The sequence below is a fragment of the Cimex lectularius genome, unplaced genomic scaffold (genome assembly GCF_000648675.2).
Source record: "Cimex lectularius strain Harlan isolate CLEC.00 unplaced genomic scaffold, Clec_2.1 scaffold17, whole genome shotgun sequence".
NCBI classification, from domain to species: domain Eukaryota; kingdom Metazoa; phylum Arthropoda; class Insecta; order Hemiptera; family Cimicidae; genus Cimex; species Cimex lectularius.
This window is the reverse complement of record NW_019392640.1, coordinates 1300858-1324537: the sequence shown is the minus strand read 5'-3', so window position 1 is coordinate 1324537 and position 23680 is coordinate 1300858. Positions and strand designations below refer to the sequence as shown.

The window sequence follows — 23680 nt, the reverse complement described above, 5'->3', positions numbered from 1 at the left end:
GGTGCCCAAATGGATATATACCGCAATTATACTAGCAAGATTTCTATTTGCAGCCCTAGTATGGTGGAAAGGGCTAGAAAACAAAGGGGCTATTAACAAGCTAAGATCATTTCAAATACTAGGTTGTATGATGATGACGGGAGCATTTCCCACTACACCTACCCTAGCACTAGAAATGATAACCAATACTACACCTCTACACATAGAGGTCAAGGTTAGAGCACTAACCAGTTGCTATAGATTAATCAGTGAAGGCAGCTGGAACCATAAGGGAAACAATATAGGTCACTCGAAAATTCTACATTTATTGAGTAAGGTCAACAACCAACTACTGGGCATTAGCAATAAAAAGGTGAAAACACCTTTAGGGAAAAAGCACTTTCAGGTAGTTACTCCCTGTGATTATAACTATAGTGCGGATGATGACCATCGTAGCCTAGACTGCTTCACCGATGGCTAACTCATTAAGGACAAGGGAAGCGGTGCTGGAATACATATACCTAAATTAGGGATCAGCATCTCCTCCCCTCTTGATAATAACACCTCGGTCTTTCAGGCAGAGGTCTGGGCCATCAGTGTTTGCTGCAGAACCCTCATGGATAACAAGATTAAGGGAAAAGATATTAAAATTTTTTCCGACAGTCAGGCCAGTCTTAAGTCATTACAAAAAGAGTTATCAACATCTAGGCTGGTAGAGGAAACCGTTGAACTTATTAATAGGATTACTACCAGGTACGAGAATAGGGTAACCCTCATATGGATACCTGCTCATAAGGGGCACTATGGCAATGAAGAGGTGGACAGCCTGGCCAAAGAAGGATCAAATACTGCATTTGTCAGGCCACAACCAGTATTACCCCACTCTATAAGCACAGCGAAAGAGAGTATTAGTTGCTGGGGCATGAAACAATTTCTTAAAGAATGGAATATGTCCCCCGGACACAGGCAATCGAAGGAGTTTCTGAAGGAAATCAAACCAAAAGAAACGAAATGGTTATTCTCTAACTCTAGGAGGGGAATTAGGAGGCTGATAGGTATCCTAACAGGCCATTGCCCCTTGAGAAGACACCTCTTCATAATGGGTATTCTACCAGACCCCTTTTGCCGCTTCTGTGAAACAGGAAGAAACGGCTCGACACTACCTTGCAGAATGCGATAGGTATGCTAGGGAAAGATTTGAAACTTTCAAAGGAGAGGACATAACCAAAACACTCCCCAAGATAAAATGGTCCAAAATCTTGGGGTTTGTGAATAGGGCCAAAAGATTTATGCACGACTCATGAGCCGACCAGGTCCCGGACCTTTTAGGGATGGGGTATGGGCCTACCTAGGCTTTTAACCCCTCGGGTCCTGGTCACCCGCCCTGCTTAATATATAAAGAATGCTGTTTACTCCAACTAATGGAAATTTACTTAAGGACTTAAGGGAAGGTGTCGCATAGATTATTATATGTTGGGATGCAAAGTAAGGAACTAGGTGTTGCATAATCTAAATACTGGGACTTAAGGAAAGAAACTACATGTCACATAGACTGGATACTGGGACTTAAGGAATGAAACTAAATGTCGCATAGACTAGATGCTGGTACTTCAGGAAAGAAACTAGCTGTAGCATAGACTGGATGCTGGGACTTAAGTAATGAAACTGTCACAAAGGCTGGATACTGGATTTTAAAGAAACTAGGTGTCCCATAGATTAGATTGTCCCATAGACTTAAAGGAACAAGGTGAGACTAGATGCTGAGGCTTAAAGAAAGGAACTAGGTGTGGCATAGACTGAATGCTAGTACTTAAAGGAAGTAACTAAGAATCGCAGACTAGATGCTGGTACTTAAGGAAACTTAAGGACTTACATTGTCTAACATGACAATTGTCTTTATTTGATCAAGTTGAATTGACTACAAATTTCAACCACTTGTCGGCACAGATAGAAACCCTGTTCTGCTACATTGAACAATTTTAACAATTCCTTAAATTCACTAATTTCGTGGTCTGCTTGACCAATTAAATCATTACAATTAATTCCGCTCGTGCCATTAGCTTTTTTTTCATCTCAACTAAAAACCGTAATTAATTGTAATTTTAACAATCCATATTCCTTGATGTCAAATGATTTTGTACTCACCTAAAAAGAAACTTCTTTTGTGCCAGTTTTATTGCCTGACTCCAATGAACAAAGCAGCTTATTTTTCTTATATATGATATAGTATGTAAACTAAAGAACTGTATAGGTCCCAAATAATTAAATACAAAATAGAAGAAACTCTTTAAAAAATTTAAAGAGACTTTAAAGACAGTTTATGGAAATATGTTTAAATGTAAGTGCGGTTAGCACATTTTAAGCATGCATCAAAATAAAATGGTTCAATTCATTATTGTATTGTATAAATAACATGTATATGGATTCCAAAATGTATTTGTATATAATCATATAATTGCAATTTCAAAAAGGTACATTAATTACAACTTTACACACATTCACACTTTAGATATAGATAAATACTTTGAATTATGTATATATATATATATATTTTAATGGTTCTCATTTTCATTAATTAAAACATACATTATAAATATCTGTTCAAAATATGTCTATGAAACAAAATAACATATTTATTTTACTAATATGTACACTTTTTCTCTCTTTCTTTTTAATTAGAAAACTTTCAATGCACACAATAAATACAATACAATGCAACGTAAAACATATCAGTTCTCAACCCGTTGTTGTAAATCGTCATCGTTTCTTTCCTTCTGCTTGCCTTTAGGCGCATACTTGGTTCCTGATGAAAGTGTCTCAATGAACAATTAGGTATTTTGAATGTTATCGTACTAAACAATACTATATAAAACTGATAATTGTATCTTGAACAAATATCCTTATCTAGTATACAAAAATATCTAAAATTATAATTTTTGTTAAATAATATAAATATATTGTATGTATGTTTCTGAAAACATCTGTGCAAGATTTGTTAATACAATCAGCTGAGTATAAAGGTGGACGATTAGACTTTTTACACTCGCAACAATATAAAATATCAACAATATATCAAACAATATAAACATTAAAAACACGAATTGACAATATAAATTATATTAAAAAAAGTAGTTACAAACTACTCAATCACATTTATTAAAGAAAAAATATTAATAATTACAATAACCGAGGCATGAGATTAAAAATGCTGCAGTTTATGGAATGAACAAAGTACAACCATTGGCTCTCTCTCTCTCAGTTTAAAAATTAAAAAAGAACATTCTTAGGCCATGACTGATTCAAATTTAGTTCATCCTTATCTTGGATATCATTTTTACCTTATACATATACTTCTTAAAGAATATTATTCTTCATTATATTCATGTATGAATATTCAAAACTAATCTATAAATTTTCATTCTTATGTGGTTACAAAGTTCTCCCCGTGTCATGTTTATTTGCAGTCAACAAGCGATTGTTGGTGATTGTTCGTACGACTGCCAATCTTTACCTACTTGTGCAATATTTCACAGCCATTTTAATTCAAATGATTGATTTTGAGCCGTATCACTAAACATTGTAATAGCTACGGGCACGAGTTGTATTCAAAAATCCAAGTTATAAAATTTTTTAACGTAGCAAAAAGTACGTCACAAATGTTAAAACTGAAACATAAGTTCAGATTATGTAGATTAGAGAAAATATTTCATTTTTTATATAAATCTCTTACCTTAATATTAAAATTCTATAGAAATGGATGGAAATAATAATAATAAAAATTTAACTTCCTTCTTTTTTTAAATATATAATTTTAGACTTTACAATTTGTACCTGTACATATAGTTTTGAGTATAATAATTAATAACAACTCTCATTGACGGTGGCAATAATACCAATGTAATAGAATTTCCTGAGAGAAAGAGAAAAAATGTAATACAATATGGATATTTCATATAAATTCTTATTTCCACAAATGAGGGTGAAATTAACATTATACTGTTAATCAATAACAATAATAATAAAAATTATTTGACTAGGCGAATGCTATAAAAAATTTAATAATAAAAAACCGAAACCAAAAATGGGATGTTGATATACAAATCCCAGTGCAATTAAGATGTACACCAAAATGACACCTCCCTGCTATTACATTGGCACAATGTATAAAATCAATTAGTATTGTTAAGTACAGGGAAAAAGGACAGTTTAAATTAAATAAAAATGATATATAAAAAATAATTTACTTCTTTTTAAAAATTTGTTCTGGGAATCGTATAGAAATGTTTCTAATAAAAAGGATGACCGGAACAATTAAAGAACCCTTCCGGCTAACCAATGAACCCTCATTTTTTTTTTTTTTTTGGGTTAAAAAAAAAGAGATCTGGATTCTAAACATTCACACAAATTTGATAGACATAGGTACTTACCGAGTGAGCAAGTTATATAAAATTACCAGTAGTACATCTTAATTAATAGCTTTTTAATGGGGAAAATACCTGCACAACAATAATTCATGATCAATATTTTTTCCTAAAGACATGTAATTTATTGCACGGCAATTGGAATAAGTCCTTCGAATAAATAAAAATTGAAACAATTAATATTCTAAACATATAACAAATTGAGTCGTTATAACAAAAAAAAAAAAAAAATTATGTACATAAAATATTTATACAATAATTCATTGTTAAAGTGATGTCTGTCACTAAGTTTTGTTGTACTGTGGCAGAAGTCAGTACAAAGAAAGACTTTTGTTTAAAAAAATCATTTAGTTAATAAGGTTCGCGAAAATGTTTATGATTCAATCAGTTTTGCAGTTTTCAAGACAATACACTCAACACATAACAAGAACACGGTGTAATTGCACTCGACATGAGAGTTTCAAGCTCTGGAAAGTGACACCAATCTAAAAACATGCTATACAGATATTTCATAGTTCATGTCATACACGCTCGCTCGGTCCGGAGTCGGAGTGGTGCCCCTTCTCTGGTCCTGGGTTGCTTGCATTTCCATAGAATCAGACATTTCCAGCGCCCTGACGAATGACATGGGCCGCCTCCTAGTGTCCTGGGGAGTGACAGGCGTCGTCATGTTTTTTCTTTTGACCTGTGGCGATTGTTGAGGCGGGTAGACGGCCACGCCACCTCTTGGCGGTGCTCCTTGGTAGTAGCCGCGTTGAGTCGGGCTCGTCGGATTAGACCTATAATGATGGTCATAACTTGGTATCCTCTGTGTTGTGTAGGTGTTCGGAGACGTGTCCTTCCAAGTGTAAACACCCCTTTGTGGTGAGCCAGCTAACTCTCTTATGTTATCGACGGTATTGTTAGTCCTTGCATAATGCTGGGACTCTCCTCGTAGCAGTTCTCCCTCTGAAAGAAAACGTCTCTGTGGACTCGCCTCACCTCCACCCCCTCTAAACTCGTAATATGTCCCACCAACTCCATTACCATTTCCCGAAACTCCTATAAAATCGGGCCTTCTGGGCTGAGTCGGCGTACCTGGATTGGACCTAGAATTTTTTTCGTTTTGATTTTTCAGACAATTTATCACTTTTGGGCTACTTAGTTGTACGACTTGATTACCTCCTAAGGGGACTAGATATCGCCAAAGGCGTTGGCACTCCAATAGCTTTTATACGCTGATGCATCGTCGGTGAAGGGGCCACTCCTAAGCCTCTTTCAAGATCTGGGGTATGGCTCCGAGAGCCTGCCATATCCATTCTACAAAAATAAAAATGCATAAATACACTGATAGATCTGGTTAAAAGAAAAAAACCCTGCCTAAATAAAAAATTAATAATGCAACACTTAGTGAACCCATTCTGGATGATGAGCATGATATCACACTGTTGTTTCGCTCTGTGAGGTACTGAGAGCATGGCATTAAGCTCACCCCACCACTACTCAGACATTACATGTTTTATATGCATTCAATCTCTTCACTTTTAGTCTGAAGTTCAAGAAGCATTGTGTTGATTAAAAGAGGAAACAACTGTTTCCACTCTCACAACCACTAAAAATAATTAGTTAAACAGCACACTGCTTCTATGAATTTGAATCTAAAAATGAGGAGTGCAGAGCGCGATATCACTTTCTCAGTACCTGAGAAGAGGTAGAAATAAGCATCATGTCACACTCTCAGTACCAACACAGTGGTGGGGGAAGAATGCGATATCATGCTCTCAGTACCTGTAAAGAAGTAGGGATGAGCATGATGTCACACTCTCAATACCTACATAGAGGTGAGGGAAGAGCGTGACATTACACTCTTGTACCTCAATGGGGGAATGGATAGCGCTGACTCTCCTGAATGGGTTATGTATTACCGAGTTGATGCAAAAATAATGCAGGTTTCTGATGTCTGTAAAAACAAGCTACAATTTAACTTCAACAAAATACATTTAATTGAAATAACTTCCAGTACTATCTAAACATTTTTGCCAACGCACAACCAATGCAACAATCCCAGGAGAGTAGAAACTAGGGTCTCTGGAATCGGCGAATTCCCAAACTGCATTTTCAAAGTTATTACGGCTGATTATTCGGAGATCGTGAGATGTGGTCTGGTGTACGTAGGTTTTAGAAAAACATTTTCTTTATCGTGCCAATGTTTCGATCTTTATCATCTTCAGGGCCTGGGATGTATAAACATTGTATAAATTTAACAAATACATGTAGGATGTGGAAAAAAATGAATTTATACAATGCAAAAAAATATTTTTTATATTCAATCAAAGTATTTCTACTCACTCAAAGTGTTTGTTTTCTGCGTAATTGTGACATTCTTGCATGTCGTGTTGAGAGTGCCAGTGAGATATTGCTGTTTTTTGTTTATATACGTTGAATTTTGAAGGGGTGGGGAAGGACTAAAAGGAAGAAAGACATTTTTATGTGAGGAGTCGGCTTCTTTGAGGTGAAAGGAGCTGATGACGGGAAAGACTGGTAATGGTTCAGCCAGATTATCCTATATAGACGGGGATAATTAGGGAAAGGGAAGCCAAATTGTTGAAAAAGTAGACTATGTAAAAATGTTTGATGTTTGGAATGTGATGATTGTTTTATATGTTATGTTTTGTGTGATGGGATGATGATATAAGTATGTTATCGATATTGAATTTGGTTAATGATATTGGCGTAGCTGCGACTAAGTTTACATGTGTCTTCTGTAATTGATGCTCTGTTTATCTCTGTTGATGTAAAGCATTTCTAAAAAGTTACATTTATGTTTGTTTTGTTCTGTGTGCAATATTTTTGGATTGTTGAAGTCAAAATTATGTTTGTGTGAAAAATGGTGGGTAGCGAGTGCTGTAGGATTTTGCTTGGGTTTTTTGCAATCATAGATATGTTGCTTTACTCTCTTATCCAGATATTGGGATGTAATACCGATGTAAGTTGCCAGACAATTTAAACAATTGATTCTTGTAAATCACGTCAAATTTATTTGTTACTGGTGTGGGATCTTTAATTTTGGCAAAAAGCGTGTGAATTGTTTTATAATTTTTGAAAGCTATTTTAAAGTTATCAGAAGAGAGAAATGTTTTTAATTTATGTGATTGGCCGTGAATGAATGACATGGAAATATATGCTGGTTTGTCTGTATTTGATCGGTTTAATATAGTATTATTAGTAATAGTGGATGGTGTTAGTGCTGAGTTGTTTCTAAAACCTATGTCACACCAGACCGCATTTTACGATCTCCGAATAATCATCGACTAACAGTCACTAATCACCACACACGTTATTCCGGCTTCTGAACCATTTCTCACACAAAAATTTGTTGAGATGTTTAAAAAGAGATAATCTATAGGAGAAAATCCAGTGAGTATGGTAAAGCTTCGTAACCCAACTCATGTAGTTATTCAAGTCCGTTGTGTTACATGTAGGCGTGCGTTGTTGTGAAGGAGAATAGCTGATTGATTAATACGGGCCATAAATGTCGCAGTTTTGTCTGTTAATTTCATTACAGTACTTTTCAGCAGTGATGGTTTCACCCGGACTGAGGAAGCTGTAATGAATGAGTCTTGCAGATAACCACCAGTGACCATAATTTTTTTTGTAAGCTTGGCTTTGAGAAGTGCCCTGGTTTTTCACTCTTATCTAGCTACTGTCCAGAATGCTGTCAATTGTCGTGTAATATACATTTTTCGTTACACGTTACTCTATGACAGAAAAGTAGATTATTTTTGTTCTGTACAGAAAGCATCCTTTTAGCAGTAGTTCAGATCATGCACTTGGCGAGCTTTTTTATTTTCTCAAGAGTCGAATTAGTCAACACCAAGTTCTTTCACCATTTGTCGAGTAGTTTTTGTGGGGTCAGCTTCATCTATAGACTTTAACTGGTCGTTGTCAAGATCAGGACACCGACTACCTTCTTTTCTTATCTCCATTCTCGAATTTTTTAAACCAACACTGCACTGTGGATTTATTTATGCTTTCTTGTCCCCAAATGCCCTTAATGTTTCGAGCGGTTTGCATTGCACTTCACCCAAGTTTGAATTCATAGAAATAAATTAGCTAAAAATCGCTCTAAGATTTCATTTTGTTTGAAGGAACAAAAGCGAGATAAATAGGCTTTAAAATGATGTGTATCCCTTAGCCTAATGGATTAATTTTGTTTACACAATAGGTATTAAAAGTGAAGCGAAAAGGAAAACCTGCATTTATTTTGCATCAACCCAATATTTCAACTTTTGGGATCCTCTTAAATACAGTACAAAAAGCAAAATACATACTGATCAAATAATAAAAAAAAATTTATCTACTTTGTTTTGAGAATACTCATGTATAGTAGAAGTAAGCATCGGGGACTTTGGTAACTGACTACCCCCAAGCTTATTCAGGCATATTTGTTCCATTCTCCCCACACTTTGCCAAATTTATTTGGTTTCAGTGCCATCACTTGACTTGAATTTGAAATGCAACTTTTCGCCACTATCATCTAGACCATCGGTACCCAAAATTTTTCTATTTCCAGCACTCCAAGTCAAAACAAACGTCTATCTCAGTGTGAATTTTATGATAATAATAGCAATTCGTTTCCAATTCAGAAAAGCACTGATATATCTAAATCTTTTATTTTGTTTGCAATTGTATTTAACTAATAACCAAAGCTTCTGACTTTCTTGTGAAATTGAAAAATTTGTCTTTTGAAAAGCAATTAAGCATTGAATAGCAAAAATATAAAAGTGAATATATTTTTGGTCAGTAATATAAAATGCAATTGCAGCTGTATCGTTAACATCCACATTGAAATTGGATGTTAGTTTTTAGGGTTTTATATAGAGGGGGTTCAGTTTATAGGTTTTTGTAAATATAAAAATAATACTTTTTATAGAAAATTTCTGCAGCACCCTTGTAGCACAGCCATGGCGCAAAGTTAGGGAATCACTGATCTAGAACAAGCACAAGGTTCTATTTTTCCATCCATGTGACTTATCTCAAACAAAGAGTTCCGATTCATTCTAATAAATGTGCCATTTCAAAACAAGTGGGAATAGTTAAAAACAATTCAGTTTCAGTTCATTGTACAGGTGTACAAAACACTCGAGGCAGCTTTGGAGTGCTGGAAGGTATAACAATCGCATGACTAATAAATAAAAGAATATCACGAAAATTATAACACCAAAAAAACAAGTCACTAAGGATTGGGACCCTTCAAATTTACGTTAATTTGAATTAATCAGATGTTCAATCGTTTTGCAATTTGATTAAACTCTGAAACATTTTTTTTCATGTGTATATGTACAAAATATACATATATTTTGTCTAATTTAGATTTTAAAATATTTTACCTTGTTCGTGGTCTTGGTGGATAGTTGCGCGGAGAATCTGCATCAACTGGTGGAAGGTAGAAGTTTGTCTTGGACCCATGCCTGTGAAGAGGAGGAGTCGGCTCGCAATCTTGCGACTGCGAAGCTGTCGGTTCCATCATTTCGTCACAGACGTCACGCCCCGGCGATAGCTACAAAAGAGAAATCGAACGTTTTTTTTTTTATTAAACAAGACAAATTCAGATTTTGCGTTATTAAATTATATCAACATGCATTGCCATTTTATAACTGAAACTAAAATCCCCTCCCAAAAAAATTATATATATTGGGGGGAAAAAAAAAAATTAAGCTAATGTGCAGAGCTTAACCGCCAAATATAGAATACCTATACTGCTAATCAATAAGCTCAGTGTACCCCCTTAAAAAAGCCAACTTTTTTTTTAAAGCATTATGCATGAGAGCTACAGTGGAGTCTGAAATATATAATGTAAACATACATCTCTTTCAGGTATTCTTTGGTGGTCTACGCCGGCATTCCCTTGCTGCACCACACAAAAACCAATATAGAGCCTGTATTTTTATTAGTAATTTTAATGTAAACTTATAATTTAACCACTAATCATTTTACGCTACATTATAAAATAATATTTAAGCTTGTTAAAGCTAAATCAAAATTATAACAAAAAAAGCTGTATTGAAAAAATGTAAGATAAATAATAATTCATTGTAAAATTGTAAGTTTATCAAAGTTAATAGTTATTTTAAAACTTACATCAGGTTATAAAATACTAGAAATAACTGTGGCTCAATGTTAATTAAATAATTTATCAATTATTTATTCTTATAGAATAATTACACATTTCAGGCTGTCAGTGGGATGTTGATGATTATCATGATGAGTGCAAGTGTGTTCACTGTTTCATATTTAAAATGTATAATTTACAATTTGTCCAGTTAAAGCATTTCTTATAACATTTAAATCTTTTTAGAATCCGATGCTCGGTAATAAATATTTATCTAAAGCTGAAGTTTACCTCGACAATTAAAAAAAAAAAATTCTGACGGCTTTGAATTTCACCTGGACACAAACAATTTCAACATTCTGGATATATATCTTGCTTTCTTGACTGATCAGCATTAGACAAGAGAAGTATATTAAAAAGAAAACAAAAACAATCAGCTCGTCCTGTCAAAAAAATCAAAAGATAAGTCACATTTTTATGCTATGTAACATCTACAACTGCATAAATTAAAATTTTTCATAGTACAATATACCGTTATTATTTTTCTTGGACAAGTGGCAAAATTCTTCTTACGTTACTTCAAACATTTCTTTTTTTCTCTCTCTAGAACATTTAACATATTTTTAAAAGTTTATAGCTAATGAGATTTCAAAACCAAAGCTAAAAATAAGTAAAATTATTAGAACGGGTACAGATCTCGTCCTCTCTATACTAAACTAAACTCATAAATTCATTATGGTTGAAGCCATCATTTTTAATACTGAAGTATCAAGAAATTTGTCGTGTTAATATAAAATAATAATAAAATACAACAGAAATAATGTAAACATTTTAGGGGCATGACCTCCCCCAGCATGATTTATTTTACTTGTTCATTGAAACGCTTTAGCCCTTTTGAGGTAAATTCCCTTCAAAATTTGGCAGGTATTATCGTTTTCAAGAAAATTAAGTAAATGGAAGGAGAAAAGCAAATAAAGTTGTATTTATTTGAAAATTTCACAAAAATAATTCATTATGTATATTTAAACATACTAACCAAAACAAACAAAAAATTAAATAAAAATTATAATAATGATGATTACTGTTTTATTTAGTTCAACTCTATGTACATACATACACCAGAGTTCAGAATTGACCAAAAAATATCTATAATATATAATGACAACAAAAATATATCGTATATAAAATTGAAGTCACTAGGCAGAGGTGAAAGAATAGAAAGATAGAAAGAGTAGAGGATTTGGAAGAGGAGAAAATCAAAATTAACTCATACCCCATGAAACACAGAAGGGTTTTACCTAAAAAGGAATGAATTGAAGAAGTTTGAGAGAGGCCATATGGTAAACAACAAAAGGGGGGAGAAAATGGTTCATGAAGAGGACGGGAAAACCGTGGGTAAAACCTCAGCCCAATAGATAGTCTGAGGGTCCACCTAGACCTCGTAAAATGCAAAAAACAACGAGAAAGACATAACTCGTTACAACTCCTGGGGGCGTCTAAGGCCGATCGAGATTGCTTGTCATTGGGCCTGGGTGCCTCCAAGTCCAAACTAGCTAACTCATCACGAGTCCCGAAAAGGTTGAAGTCCCGATGAAAACGATATACTCCACAAAAGCTTGACTAAGGTACTGAGTTTTTCCAAATTCGCCCTATCCTTGATTTTTTATATACATGACCTGTTAATTTTGCATTCAATTTAAATTAGTTTTCACCAGACAACTGAAATTTAACAAACTACGAATTTCTTGACTTAATTTCAACATAATGATACCTGGACATTTCGACATTCATAAAAAAAACTTTAAATATCATTGAACAATAAAAAATTAATTTTGCCCATCTTATTTCAAACACAACATGGATTAGAAAACTGCACAAGCTATTTAACAAAAAAATTTACCTAAAATTTTTCAGAAAATTTAATATTTATTTAAGCCAAATGTTTAATTTTTAAATTCCGATATCAAAATAGTTCTCATCTGTCATGTCAAGGTTTAAAAACTTATCTCACATGATGGTGATGGTTCAGTAAAGCATAATAAAAGGAAAGCGTAATTATGGGATTACGAATGACAAGCTATAAACATATTTTGCAAGAGTTGATAGATGTAGCAGTGCATTTGTATGAATTGGACACATCCTAGGCACTTGAATCAATCAATCATGCAATAATTTTTTTATTATCTCCAAAAAAATAAAATAAAATAAACGAATCCATGCGAGCCACTTTAAAAAAATACAATCTAACAAAGACTAATTGATGACAAAACTGCATTTAACGATACCTCTCCGTATACATATTCAATATTGTTATATTAACTGTGATATAAGAACACAGGGTTTCCTTAAAGTAATGACTTTTAATGCTGTTTTTGTTTTGTTTTTTAGGCTAAAAATTATTTCCCAGGTTGAATAGGGAAGTTAACTTTAGAAATTTTATCAAAGCCAGCTTGCACAAAGATATGATTGTCATTATTCGCTTTTCTACGATCACTTTGTTAACAGCTCTAAAACAAATTAAAGAAACTAATTTAAATAAGAAAACGGCATTTTCAATTACCTTATTGTAAGCATTGGGATTATTGCTTCGGACACCATTGCTGGTATCCATGTATGTTTTCACCTGTTGGCTGTCATGCGTTATCGTCGATATCGACGGACTCTCTTTTTTCTTCCCAGTGTATTTGTTCGGTTTCAATAGACTGAAAAGTAAAAAAAAGTATTTAAAAAAATTAATTAGAACTTTGAACAATTTGCGAAGATTTACCTGGGAAACTGAGGGCCGCACAATACGTAAAAGCAATTCGTCCAACAACCGTATGAAAACGGATTATAGCCACCTTTGAACTTCCCAGTTACTTGTTCGTTTGTAGTTCGGCCTCTTGCAACCAATACTATATGGAATCCCGTGAGGCCAAATATTGGAATAAATAATACAACTATTAATGACACTATGCCCAACCTGTAGCATTTAATTAAGGAAAATGTTTAAAATTATTAAAATATAAAAATTAAAATTTTATAAAACAACCTAAAAAGCAATTAACATAAGTAGAGAAGTTTGTCTTTAATTAAAAAAAAGGATACGATATGATTGATGTTAATTCATTAAGTTTATCCTTATGAATCAAAATATAAATTAAACAACATGTAAAAATTGATGTCATGTGAATGCTGAGAGTGACTAAGAAGAAAAAGAAATATCGGTAATTCCTCCTTCCGATGCAGTTGTTGACCCAAGGGCAGTGGTGGTCAAACGTCTGGAAAAAAGTTCGTTATTAGTCCGCCATATGTTTTACACAGTTGCCTCAACAACGTGAGTAAAATAAAATTAAAAAAAAAAAAAAAAAAAAAATCGACCAAATAAGGCAACTGTTACAATTTATTTTACCTCTATACAATGGTTGCACACACTGCAGTGCGAACACCTCGGCGGCCGATAAAATTTACACGTGACGCACCATTTCATCCTTACGCTTATACCGTTAATGTCAATGCTTTTGTAAAGAGGGGAGCGTAAATCATCTTCCCTATCTTCGTCTGGTGAGGCTGGAAAAACAAAACAAATATTCATATAAGTGGCTCAGTAGCATAAAAACAATTATGCATGAATATGTTATCAAAAATATACATTCAACTATATGCACATATAAATGAATCATTTATACATATGAGGGGATTAATTTATGAATTGATTTCCACACAAATATACATATAAATGAAAATATGCAATCACATATTTCATCTTTATTGATGTATTCAATGTCTTAAAAAATTAAATGTACTTTCATTAATTTTTATTAGTCCTAATTAATTATCGTACAATTTGATATATATTCGATTTGAAGATTATAAAAGAAACTCGCCGTAGCAAGCACAAAATTTCAAATAACCATTAATGAAAATCCATTTAGCCAAACAGTGCATAAATGCCTGTTAGCAAATGTCCATAGACAATCTTAATTGTCTGTCTAGCATTATGTTTAGCGGAAACATTTCCATTTACGGAAGATTTGAAGAATGCGGTTGAAATATGCACAGGAAAAAGGAGCAATTTTTTTTCCTTCAGCCCTTATGCAGCACCAGAAGTAAATAACATCATTCAAATTCTCTTAAACAATCACTGGTGCAGACCAGCAATAATATAGCATACTTTAAATGGAATATCATTCAGTGGCCTACACCATCAGATTTCTACAAATTCAATTAGACAATTGGACACGAGGCCCAAACTATCGCTCTCATCATAATTACTGTGATATGTGATGTATGTGTATATCAAAAAAATTGTAAAAAGAAAAAATAACCTTTCTGAAACCCTTCCAGGTTTGAAAAAGATCAATAAACTGCTTGGCAAAATATATCAATCTGTGCATGACTTGACAACATAGTCCATAATAATGCATCGTCGATCAATGTAAAGCCACATTATAGATGTATGGGGGATATGCCATAAACCTGGAGAGCCGAAAAAAGGAGTAGTATTACTCATTTGGTTAAAATTGTAAAATTTCTTGCTAAGGTCTGATGAACTTGAGCTAAGCGAATTCCAAAATTATTTTAAACAATTCTGCCAACTTTTTTGGTGGGTTTGGGTAATATTTTTACCGTCGGCCTCTTTCTCGATTCTGGGTGATTTCATTGTTGGTGCCGGTTTAAAGTTTTATAGTTTAGATATGTGTTTATATAATCTTAATTATTTACAGGAACGGACTGCAGGGGCAGAGTAGTTAAGGCGACCAAATCGAATTTGTCACACTAGCTATTCTAGGATCAAATCCTGACATAGCACTTGAAATTTTATTTGAGATTAATTTGGAAAAAGTATTGTAAAGTGGTTTGACCCCTCATCCATGACACTCAAAGGGCAGTAGCTTTCCAGTTGGCCAAGAATTATTAATTATCATAAGAAATAGCGAAAGACCTACATAACAATATAGCAGCCTTTCTTAAGAGTTTTTATTTTTCAAATTAGTTTATTACTCTTTAATCTCCTAAAATATTTTCTTGTTAAAAGATTGTTAGATTTATTTTTATCTCCATTCAAATAAAAACTACAATGGTAAAGAAACAATTAGTAATAGAAATCATTGTAAGAGCTGCATAATCGGAATGACTTCACTCTCTTATCTTTGTACATAGCCTGATTTAGTGACAAAGTTAACAAAGATTGGAGCTGTTTTAATATCAAAAGCTTTTGAAAATGATTTCCCCCTTGATATCTTTATTATTGAGGCAGGGTATGATTAAAAGAAATTACGGACATTTGTTATGGACTTCAAGTAAGTGAAAATAAATTATAGACCAATTTTTGTTGTAGTTGATTTATTTACAGCACAGGTGGAATTAGATGAGACAGCCTTCCCTGGGATATATTCCGTGATGGAGAAGAGTCTTTAAAAAAATGTATATAACTGACAACATAAATTAAAAAAAAAAAAAATCAATAAAAGAAGTCTGTAAAATTGTGATAATTTGATTAACTTTTCAAAATGAAGGGAAATGCCAATATCTTTCCTCTTCAGTGGAATATTTTGTCTTTTAATAACAGAAGACATGCCAGATAAAACATGATGGAAGGGCTATTTTGTTTCCTTAGAACTGACTTTTTCAATACAGACTATAATATAAAATTCGCGATGAAATATTTATGAATGAAGTATGTTTTGACTCACCTTTCGGAATGACACCGGGGTCCATGAAAGTTGCTAAAGTAAAATTTGCTAGCACAAAGAATGTAATCGCACCTTGCATTGCCGGTACCCATGGGTATTTGTGTATAAAGAACTGGCACCTAAACATACAGAAAAAATCATTATATAATAGAAATATATATTATAACTGTAACAGCTGATGACAATAACAAAAAATTTAATGCCTATTAAAAGTGACCGCATGAGAAAGTTTTTAACAGAAATTTGCTGAAAAAAGTTTGCTTACATACCTCAAAGTTCATCAATCGCAATTAAGATTTATTTTTATCCTTCATTATGTACACAATGTATATAAATTGTTTCAGACATCAATTGAAATTGATTTTATTTTCTCAAAATGCAAACATCTTAATTAATTCAAAGTTTATAATCATTTTTATGAAATTATCTATTTCAAAATAAAACAAAAAAGGTTTTAGATTGACAAAAGTTTAGATTCTAACTTAAAATAAGTAAGCAAAGTATAGTTAGGAAATAAATGAAAAATAACCAATTCACAAATAGCCAAATTGTGATCTATCAAATTAAAATCGAATAAACCAAATCATGCTTTAGTAGCTATAACTTACTCTTATTTAAATTATTATTATTAGCCTTACACTGATAATTCTTGGCATTAGGCAGTTTATTGGATTGCATACAATATACGTATTATGATGAATGGGAAGGAAAAAACTCGCTTTGAAAAATAATATAAAATTTCCAACTTTTATAATGTAAAATTGGAATAATACTATATTATTGCTATACAGTAATAGCTGTATTTTTAAATAATAACATTGCTTATTAGAAAAAAAAAAAATCTTAGTGGAGTGGATTAGGAAGCAATACAGGCAATGTACTTATAACAAAGATTTATTTAAACAAATTAGCCGAGAATTTTGTTTCTGTGTTATTTTGAAAATATTTCCAGGAGGTTAAAAAAAAGGTGAATTATTTTTTCGACAACATTGTAACAAATTTATACCAGGGACACAATAAACACATGCTTTAATGAATAGTCATAAGGCCCATTTGCTAATGTTTGAGATTAAAAGATTGATTCATTTCAAGAGAAAAACACGTACAGAATATGTACGGGTTAAAATTGACTTACACAACGGACATTTACAAAACTGAAAAGGCTAAAATTCTTTATAGTTTAAAGGAAATAAATTATAAGAATTATTGTACATTTGAACAATTATATATAATATAACAGTAATAAAAATATTTGTTCATTCTAAGCATAACAAGTTTTTGGCCTCGAGTAAAAGGCAGTATGAATTAACATGTCATGCATATTGAAATAAACTTATAACTTTGAGTTGCACGTCATTCATACACAACCTTGTGACCCAATAACACACAAGTGACTCCTTGTTTTGTACAACGTGCTAAATACTTTCCGTGAAATGACTTGCAATAGGGGGATTTATAAACGTTACATGTTGCAATGCGCTTTGATTGTTAAATATGTCTTCTTGAACTTAAAAATTTATATGAACATACAAATAAGGAGATATCAGTGACAACATATTATCATAAAGAACATCTACATGGCCAAATCTAGACAGTTGTTCATTCAAGAAAATGAAAATGTATGTTCAATATTATACAGAAAATCTAATTTTTAAAAAAATCAATGAATGGAGAAGTTATCAGTGATATGAAATTTGCATTTTCCCCTTTTAAATTAAAATTTGAGAATTTATTCTATGCATGAAAATACAACAATAAAAACTTTAAGGAGATCCTTTCCATGGACATTTGTGACATCGTTAATGTGATCAATGGTGAAAATAATGAAACAATGTCAGAACAACTAAATGATAGATCACATCCTTTACACTTAAAATCGATGACTGTAATCAGAAGTCAGAAAATTTTAGAAGAAAACGATGTATTCAGTGTTTTGTGAATCTATCTCTTGAAAAACAGGGAATTTATTTTTAAAAAAAATTTGCAACAGAAAGTATACACATAAAAATAACACTTAAAAAAAAAATAAAAATAAACACCCTTTCATTTTAAAGGATAAGATCAAGATTTTGAAATATGCAATATTATGTGATATATTACAGTAAGAAAAAAAAAGTAAAAAATAAGATTTTCTATTGAATTTATAGCCTGTAATATTTAAGACATCGAAAATGTGTGAGGATAATCGTATGCATGTAAATAGTGAGAGGGCACTATCAGGCATAGAGGCCAAAGGATCTGTCTAGAAAAAACCCATTGCCGTGAGTCAATACTTCCTTTTAAATTTCCACCTTTATTTACTCACTACATTTTTACTGTTTTTTATAAGTTTACATTTTTTGTTAATAAATTTATTAATCAATCAAAAAAATTTTGTTGCAGTTTCATAAATATAGATATATTGTTTATTCTTTCTGTATCATTTTTATCACACTGTTACAACAATCCATATGCCTAGAAGTATTTGTGACAATATAACATCATGATGATCATTTTCACTTTAAAACTGCCAACTCTAATCCATGGTAATTTAATTCAAGTGAAACAATGTCTTGATTTATAAAAGTTTATTTTTTTTAAATAAAAGTTTTACATAAAGAAACAAACAGGAAATTTGTTTGATTTACTTCAACGGTGGGTATAAATTGAAGATTGTCTTAATATTTTTTATCTATTAGAGTGGTTCTTTTGGGCCTGTCAAGGATCAGATTACTGACTACTGCTCTCTGGCTGCAGGAGTATCACAGAGGAGAGCGCTTAGACCAATCCTATGTATCCTTTACACAAATATCCTGACTACTGATCACTATCCTTACATCCTTTGTTGATGATTCAGGAGTACTATCCTCTGACCCCGATTCTACAGTTGCTTCGGAAGCTATGACATATCTCACTGATGTAAACAATGAAAAAACGAAAATCAATTCAAGCAAATACATTTATACTTTGAAGAAAATTTCCCATCACAATCTATAATAATAATGTTCCTATCCACAAATCTGACGGCGTTCATTACTTTGGATTCCACCTGGACTCACTCTTAACATACAACCAGCTTATATGACTAACAATTCCTAAACAGACGCTACATTCTACTCTACAAATGACCTGCTGTTGATCAAAAAACAAGCTTACAATCTGAAAACAAAGCGACAAAGAATGGAGAATATCAAACTGCCAAAGGACACAAAACACCTCTTCAGCAAACAGGAACTGAGAGGTTTGCTGTATAAATCCATATTCACAAAAATGGGATGAAAACCACGGTTCTCTGGAATTAATGGCACAAAAGAATTTTTCGCTTCGATATCCTGGATTCGCTCAAACCACTGCATTTACAATGCTACATGTATAAAATTAGCAATTGAGCTACTCCAAACGGCAAGACGTGTGCCAAACCGGAAAATATAAAGCATATAATTTTCCCATTCCCGTTCGCAGAATATGAAGTGGGAATATAGAAATTTTTCAACAGGGTGTATATGCTGAGTAATTTTGAGCAACCATTTTTCTTGCTTTTGTGAAAATGTGGAAGCGATAATGCATTTTTGAGAGAATGTGACATGGTAATTATGTGTAAAACTATTTATTTCATTGTTCTGTGTTCCTGGTTTTAATTAATTAGTTTATTTATTATATGATGTGTATGAGTACCATTGTTATATGCTTAAAGCAAAGCAATATTTCTAAAAATCTGCAAAGCACTACAACTGATTTGGACGTACATAATAGAATTCCTAAGACCTTAGATCAATTGTAAATTTCCATATTTAGTCTCCACTATCACCCTCCACACAGACCTTAAAATCCCATTTATCCAAAATTTAATTCCTCAAAAATTTACCGATTTCCAGAGTAAAGCGTATCCCCCCCCCCATAGTCTTGCCCAAGCCTTATGCAACAAATCCTATAAGCCGTCTCAAGCAGAAATGGGACATTTTGAAGGATAGTATCAACAATCAAGTAGCGAGTGAAATGTAATTGGATAATAATATTGATTACCACCCCTCAATACGATATATATCCTCAAACTACATGTTATTATTAGTAATTGCAAATTGTAAAACAGTCACAGAAGCACTTTAAACTTAAATTTTACCACTTGTGACAATATTTATTAAAAAATAAATAAATAAATAAAATAAGACAGAAGATACATCAATGACATGACATGATAAACATCATATAATTTAAGATGGTTACAAAATATGCCTTAACATAGCAAATCAATTTCTTGTTAGTTACATTCAACCTAAACATAATAAAATTAATATTGCATCATTTGATTGTTAGCTTGATTGGGAAAACAATATGAAGATGTTATCAGTGACAACAGAAAGACAGATCATATCCTTTAAGTTAAAAACTGATGGCATGAATCAGTAGTTATATAACTTGAGTTATATACAAATAAACAATGTCAATGGAATATGTCGATACAAATATTTTTGAAAACGTCTTAAAAATATATGAAGATATTAGTGTAGATCATAGATAAAATTTGAAAATTACACTTTTTTTTTAAATTAATATTAATTGTAAAAAATTAATAGTAAAAATATTGGCGAGACACCAGCAATAACAAGACAAAAGGAGGATGCTATGATTTTAACATAAAATTGGTGGGTGTTATCAACAGATGAAGTTAATGAAGCAAACTTGAAATTTCAAATTTTTACAACCTATCAAAAGCCAGGCAATACATGCAATATGTAAAATGACACTGATGAAACATTAGTGATAACATGATGGCATGATCATATCCATTAGATGTAATAAAATATATATTTTAAAAAAAAGAAAGAAAGAAAAAGATGAAGCTAATCAATGAGCCAACAACTAAAACTTTTTTTAAAAATCTTTGCACATAAAGTGAGGCAATGTCTTCAAATTTACAAATTATCTTTAAACTAACAATGGATATATAATTAAAAATGAATTTGAAGATCAGAATAAAAAAAAGTATGGAAGTTTATTTGCTTTTGTTTTGAAAAATTGCTTTGTCATCAACTTGAAGCAATCTCTAGAAATTCCAGGTTTTTTTTTCAACTTATAGATAAAATTAAAAAACACCAGACAATACATGCAATATATGTAAAATGACATCATTAGTGATAACACAATGACGTGATCACTTCCATTAAAAATAAAAAATAATGGATCTAAACACTGAATCCACAGCCAAAACATGTTTAATTTATTGTTTACATGGAATGTGAAGCAATCTGTTCTATTTTTCAATTTCCTTTAAAACAAAAACGGATATATTACATAAAAATTCTAGCGAAAACAAGAAAAAAATTAGAAATAAAACACAATGGAGATGTCAGCAATAACATGACAAAGGTTCATATCCTTAACGCAAAAATGGTAGCTGTTATCGACAGATTAAGTTGATTTGTTTTTGCTTTAAAAAATTGTCTTGTCATCAACGAAGCAATCTCTAGAAAGTCCAATTTTTTTTTTTTTTTTTTTCAACATAGATAAAATTAAAAACAAACACCAGACAATACATGCAATATATGTAAAATGACATCATTAGTGATAACACCATGACGTGATCACTTCTGTTAGACTTAAAAAATAAATAATGGATGTAATCACTGAATCCACAGCCAAAACATGTTTTATTTATTCTTTACATGGAATGTGAGGCAATCTATTCTATTTTCAAAATTTCTTTTAAAACCAAAATGTTAAGAATTCATATTGATTAGATTTTTTAAAAAAGAAGTAAAGTATGGAGATGTCAATGAAAAACCTCATGAATTTCATATTTTTCCCTGGGAAAATATGAACGTGGTGCATCTATCAATAGAAATATAACAGGTTTAATAACTTGATAATTTTTGACTATTGGAGCGATCCTATCAATAAGCAATAATGACATTTGTTGATTTAATTGGGAAGCTTACAAAAAGGTTGGAGATATCAATGACAATATGAAGATCACATTATCGTTTAAACTTTAAACCGTTGAGACTATAATCAATAGGAAGTAAAAAGAAAGAATGGTTTTTGAAGTTTTATCTCAGTCAAATGGAGAAAATGAGATAATTGATAGGGAGTATTTTTGTGTCTTGTGAGATGAGAGAGGAAAGACAGGGAGAAAAGGTCGATTAAAACCCGGCTGAAAATCGGAAACGTCCGTCGAGAGATAACGCAACGCGCCAGACCGAAAATAGACACCACGACCCTATCCAGATTTCTGGAAACGACCCCCTTTTAGATTTAGGTTACCGGACAAAAATATCAGAAGAAGAAAAAAAAAAGGGCAGGGCTTCGAGTAGAAACTAGGTCCACCAAAAAGCGTGGCCAGGCGGACCGCGGGGTTGTTTACAAGGAGGTAAACATAGTAAGTGGTTCGCAAACTTACGGGAAGTAGAAAAATAGCGAAGTCGTGACGAGTAGGATGGCCCACGCAAAAGTCGCCGGAATGTATCTCGTCTTCAAATTGCATGGCATTCTGGTGACGGTTTGATCGTTGGATGTCGGTGACAGAAGGGTGGCGGTGCCCTCTCAAAGGAGTTGTGCTCTTCCCGCAGAGTCGAAGTCGAACATGGCCGCGCCTCCTTTCGAGAAGGACGACACGGGATTAAAATCACGTCTCGCGCCCGCGGTGTCCGGGGTCCGCCTCGCCGACTACCAGCATCGCCGCCCGCTCCGCCCCAATCCCTGACATCCGATCGACGAGAGACCAGGCATCCGAACGAGAAACTCGAGACTTGGGATCGCGCTGCTCACTGAGACTCAATATGAGACGGAGAGATACACTTGATACCGACGACTCACTGCCATCTGTTCTACACAGAGAACGCATGAATAACCTCCGCTCCGTCTCCATCCGCCGGGGACGAGACATGAACATTTTTCCGTCCCTTCACCAATCTCTTACCCTAAATAATAATAACCATTAATCTTAAAGACCCTTTATTATTTAAATAACCATACAACAATGATTTACTAATGGATTGATTTTTCCATCGATATAAATAATCGATTCATTTTTATACATTTTAAGATTTATTCAAAACCACGTGATATATATAATGTACATGTAAAAAAAATATAATAACACGAATAAATTAAATTTTAATTAGAATATCAACCCAAGAACAGATCGTTTCCGTAGATTATCAAGCCTTGCAATCCATGTGAATTTCCCTCTATGATTTAAATTATTTTAATATTATGGGGGGGAGACATGCATTATTTTGTTTATTTATTTTAAAGGTACGATTAGGTCTTTAAGCCCTCTTGCATGTATGTTTAGATTATAAATAAATTTAGTTTTATAAACATGATGTACATGTATTAGTTGGGGTGTGTATTACACTATAACCTGCACTGCTACTGTAAATACGTCAACCGGTAGCCGAAAAACTATTAGGGGTTTAAACCCCCTCTCATTTTAAAAGAAATAAATTTAGTTTTATAAACATAAGTATGTATAAGGAGGAGCTGGCAGAAAACACCGCAATATGATTAAATTTTTACAGGCTAGTAAACTCATG

General features: G+C 32.7%; 1 protein-coding gene across 1 annotated transcript; it reads right to left on the bottom strand.

Moving 5' to 3' along the window:
- Positions 1-3768: 3768 nt before the first annotated feature.
- On the bottom strand, positions 3769-23053 carry LOC106672246 (palmitoyltransferase ZDHHC5). The gene is made up of 9 exons (XM_014403522.2): positions 22543-23053; positions 16167-16285; positions 13883-14040; positions 13579-13751; positions 13259-13453; positions 13052-13193; positions 9770-9939; positions 5562-5699; positions 3769-5488 (listed from the first exon to the last, which is right to left on the bottom strand). The coding sequence occupies exons 1-9, from the start codon at positions 22629-22631 to the stop codon at positions 4897-4899; spliced, it is 1776 nt and encodes a 591-aa protein (XP_014259008.1). The 5' UTR covers positions 22632-23053; the 3' UTR covers positions 3769-4896.
- Positions 23054-23680: the final 627 nt, after the last annotated feature.

Bases quoted from the DNA above. Each gene is read 5' to 3' on its own strand.
- LOC106672246 (XM_014403522.2), bottom strand. From the start codon at position 22,631: ATGCCATGCAATTTGAAGACGAGATACATTCCGGCGACTTTTGCGTGG. The intron at 13,752-13,882 runs GTAAAATAAATT...ACTTTTTTCCAG, and splicing joins TGTGCAACCATTGTATAGAG to ACGTTTGACCACCACTGCCC. The intron at 9,940-13,051 runs GTAATTGAAAAT...TCTCTTTTGTAG, and splicing joins ATCCCAATGCTTACAATAAG to CTATCGCCGGGGCGTGACGT.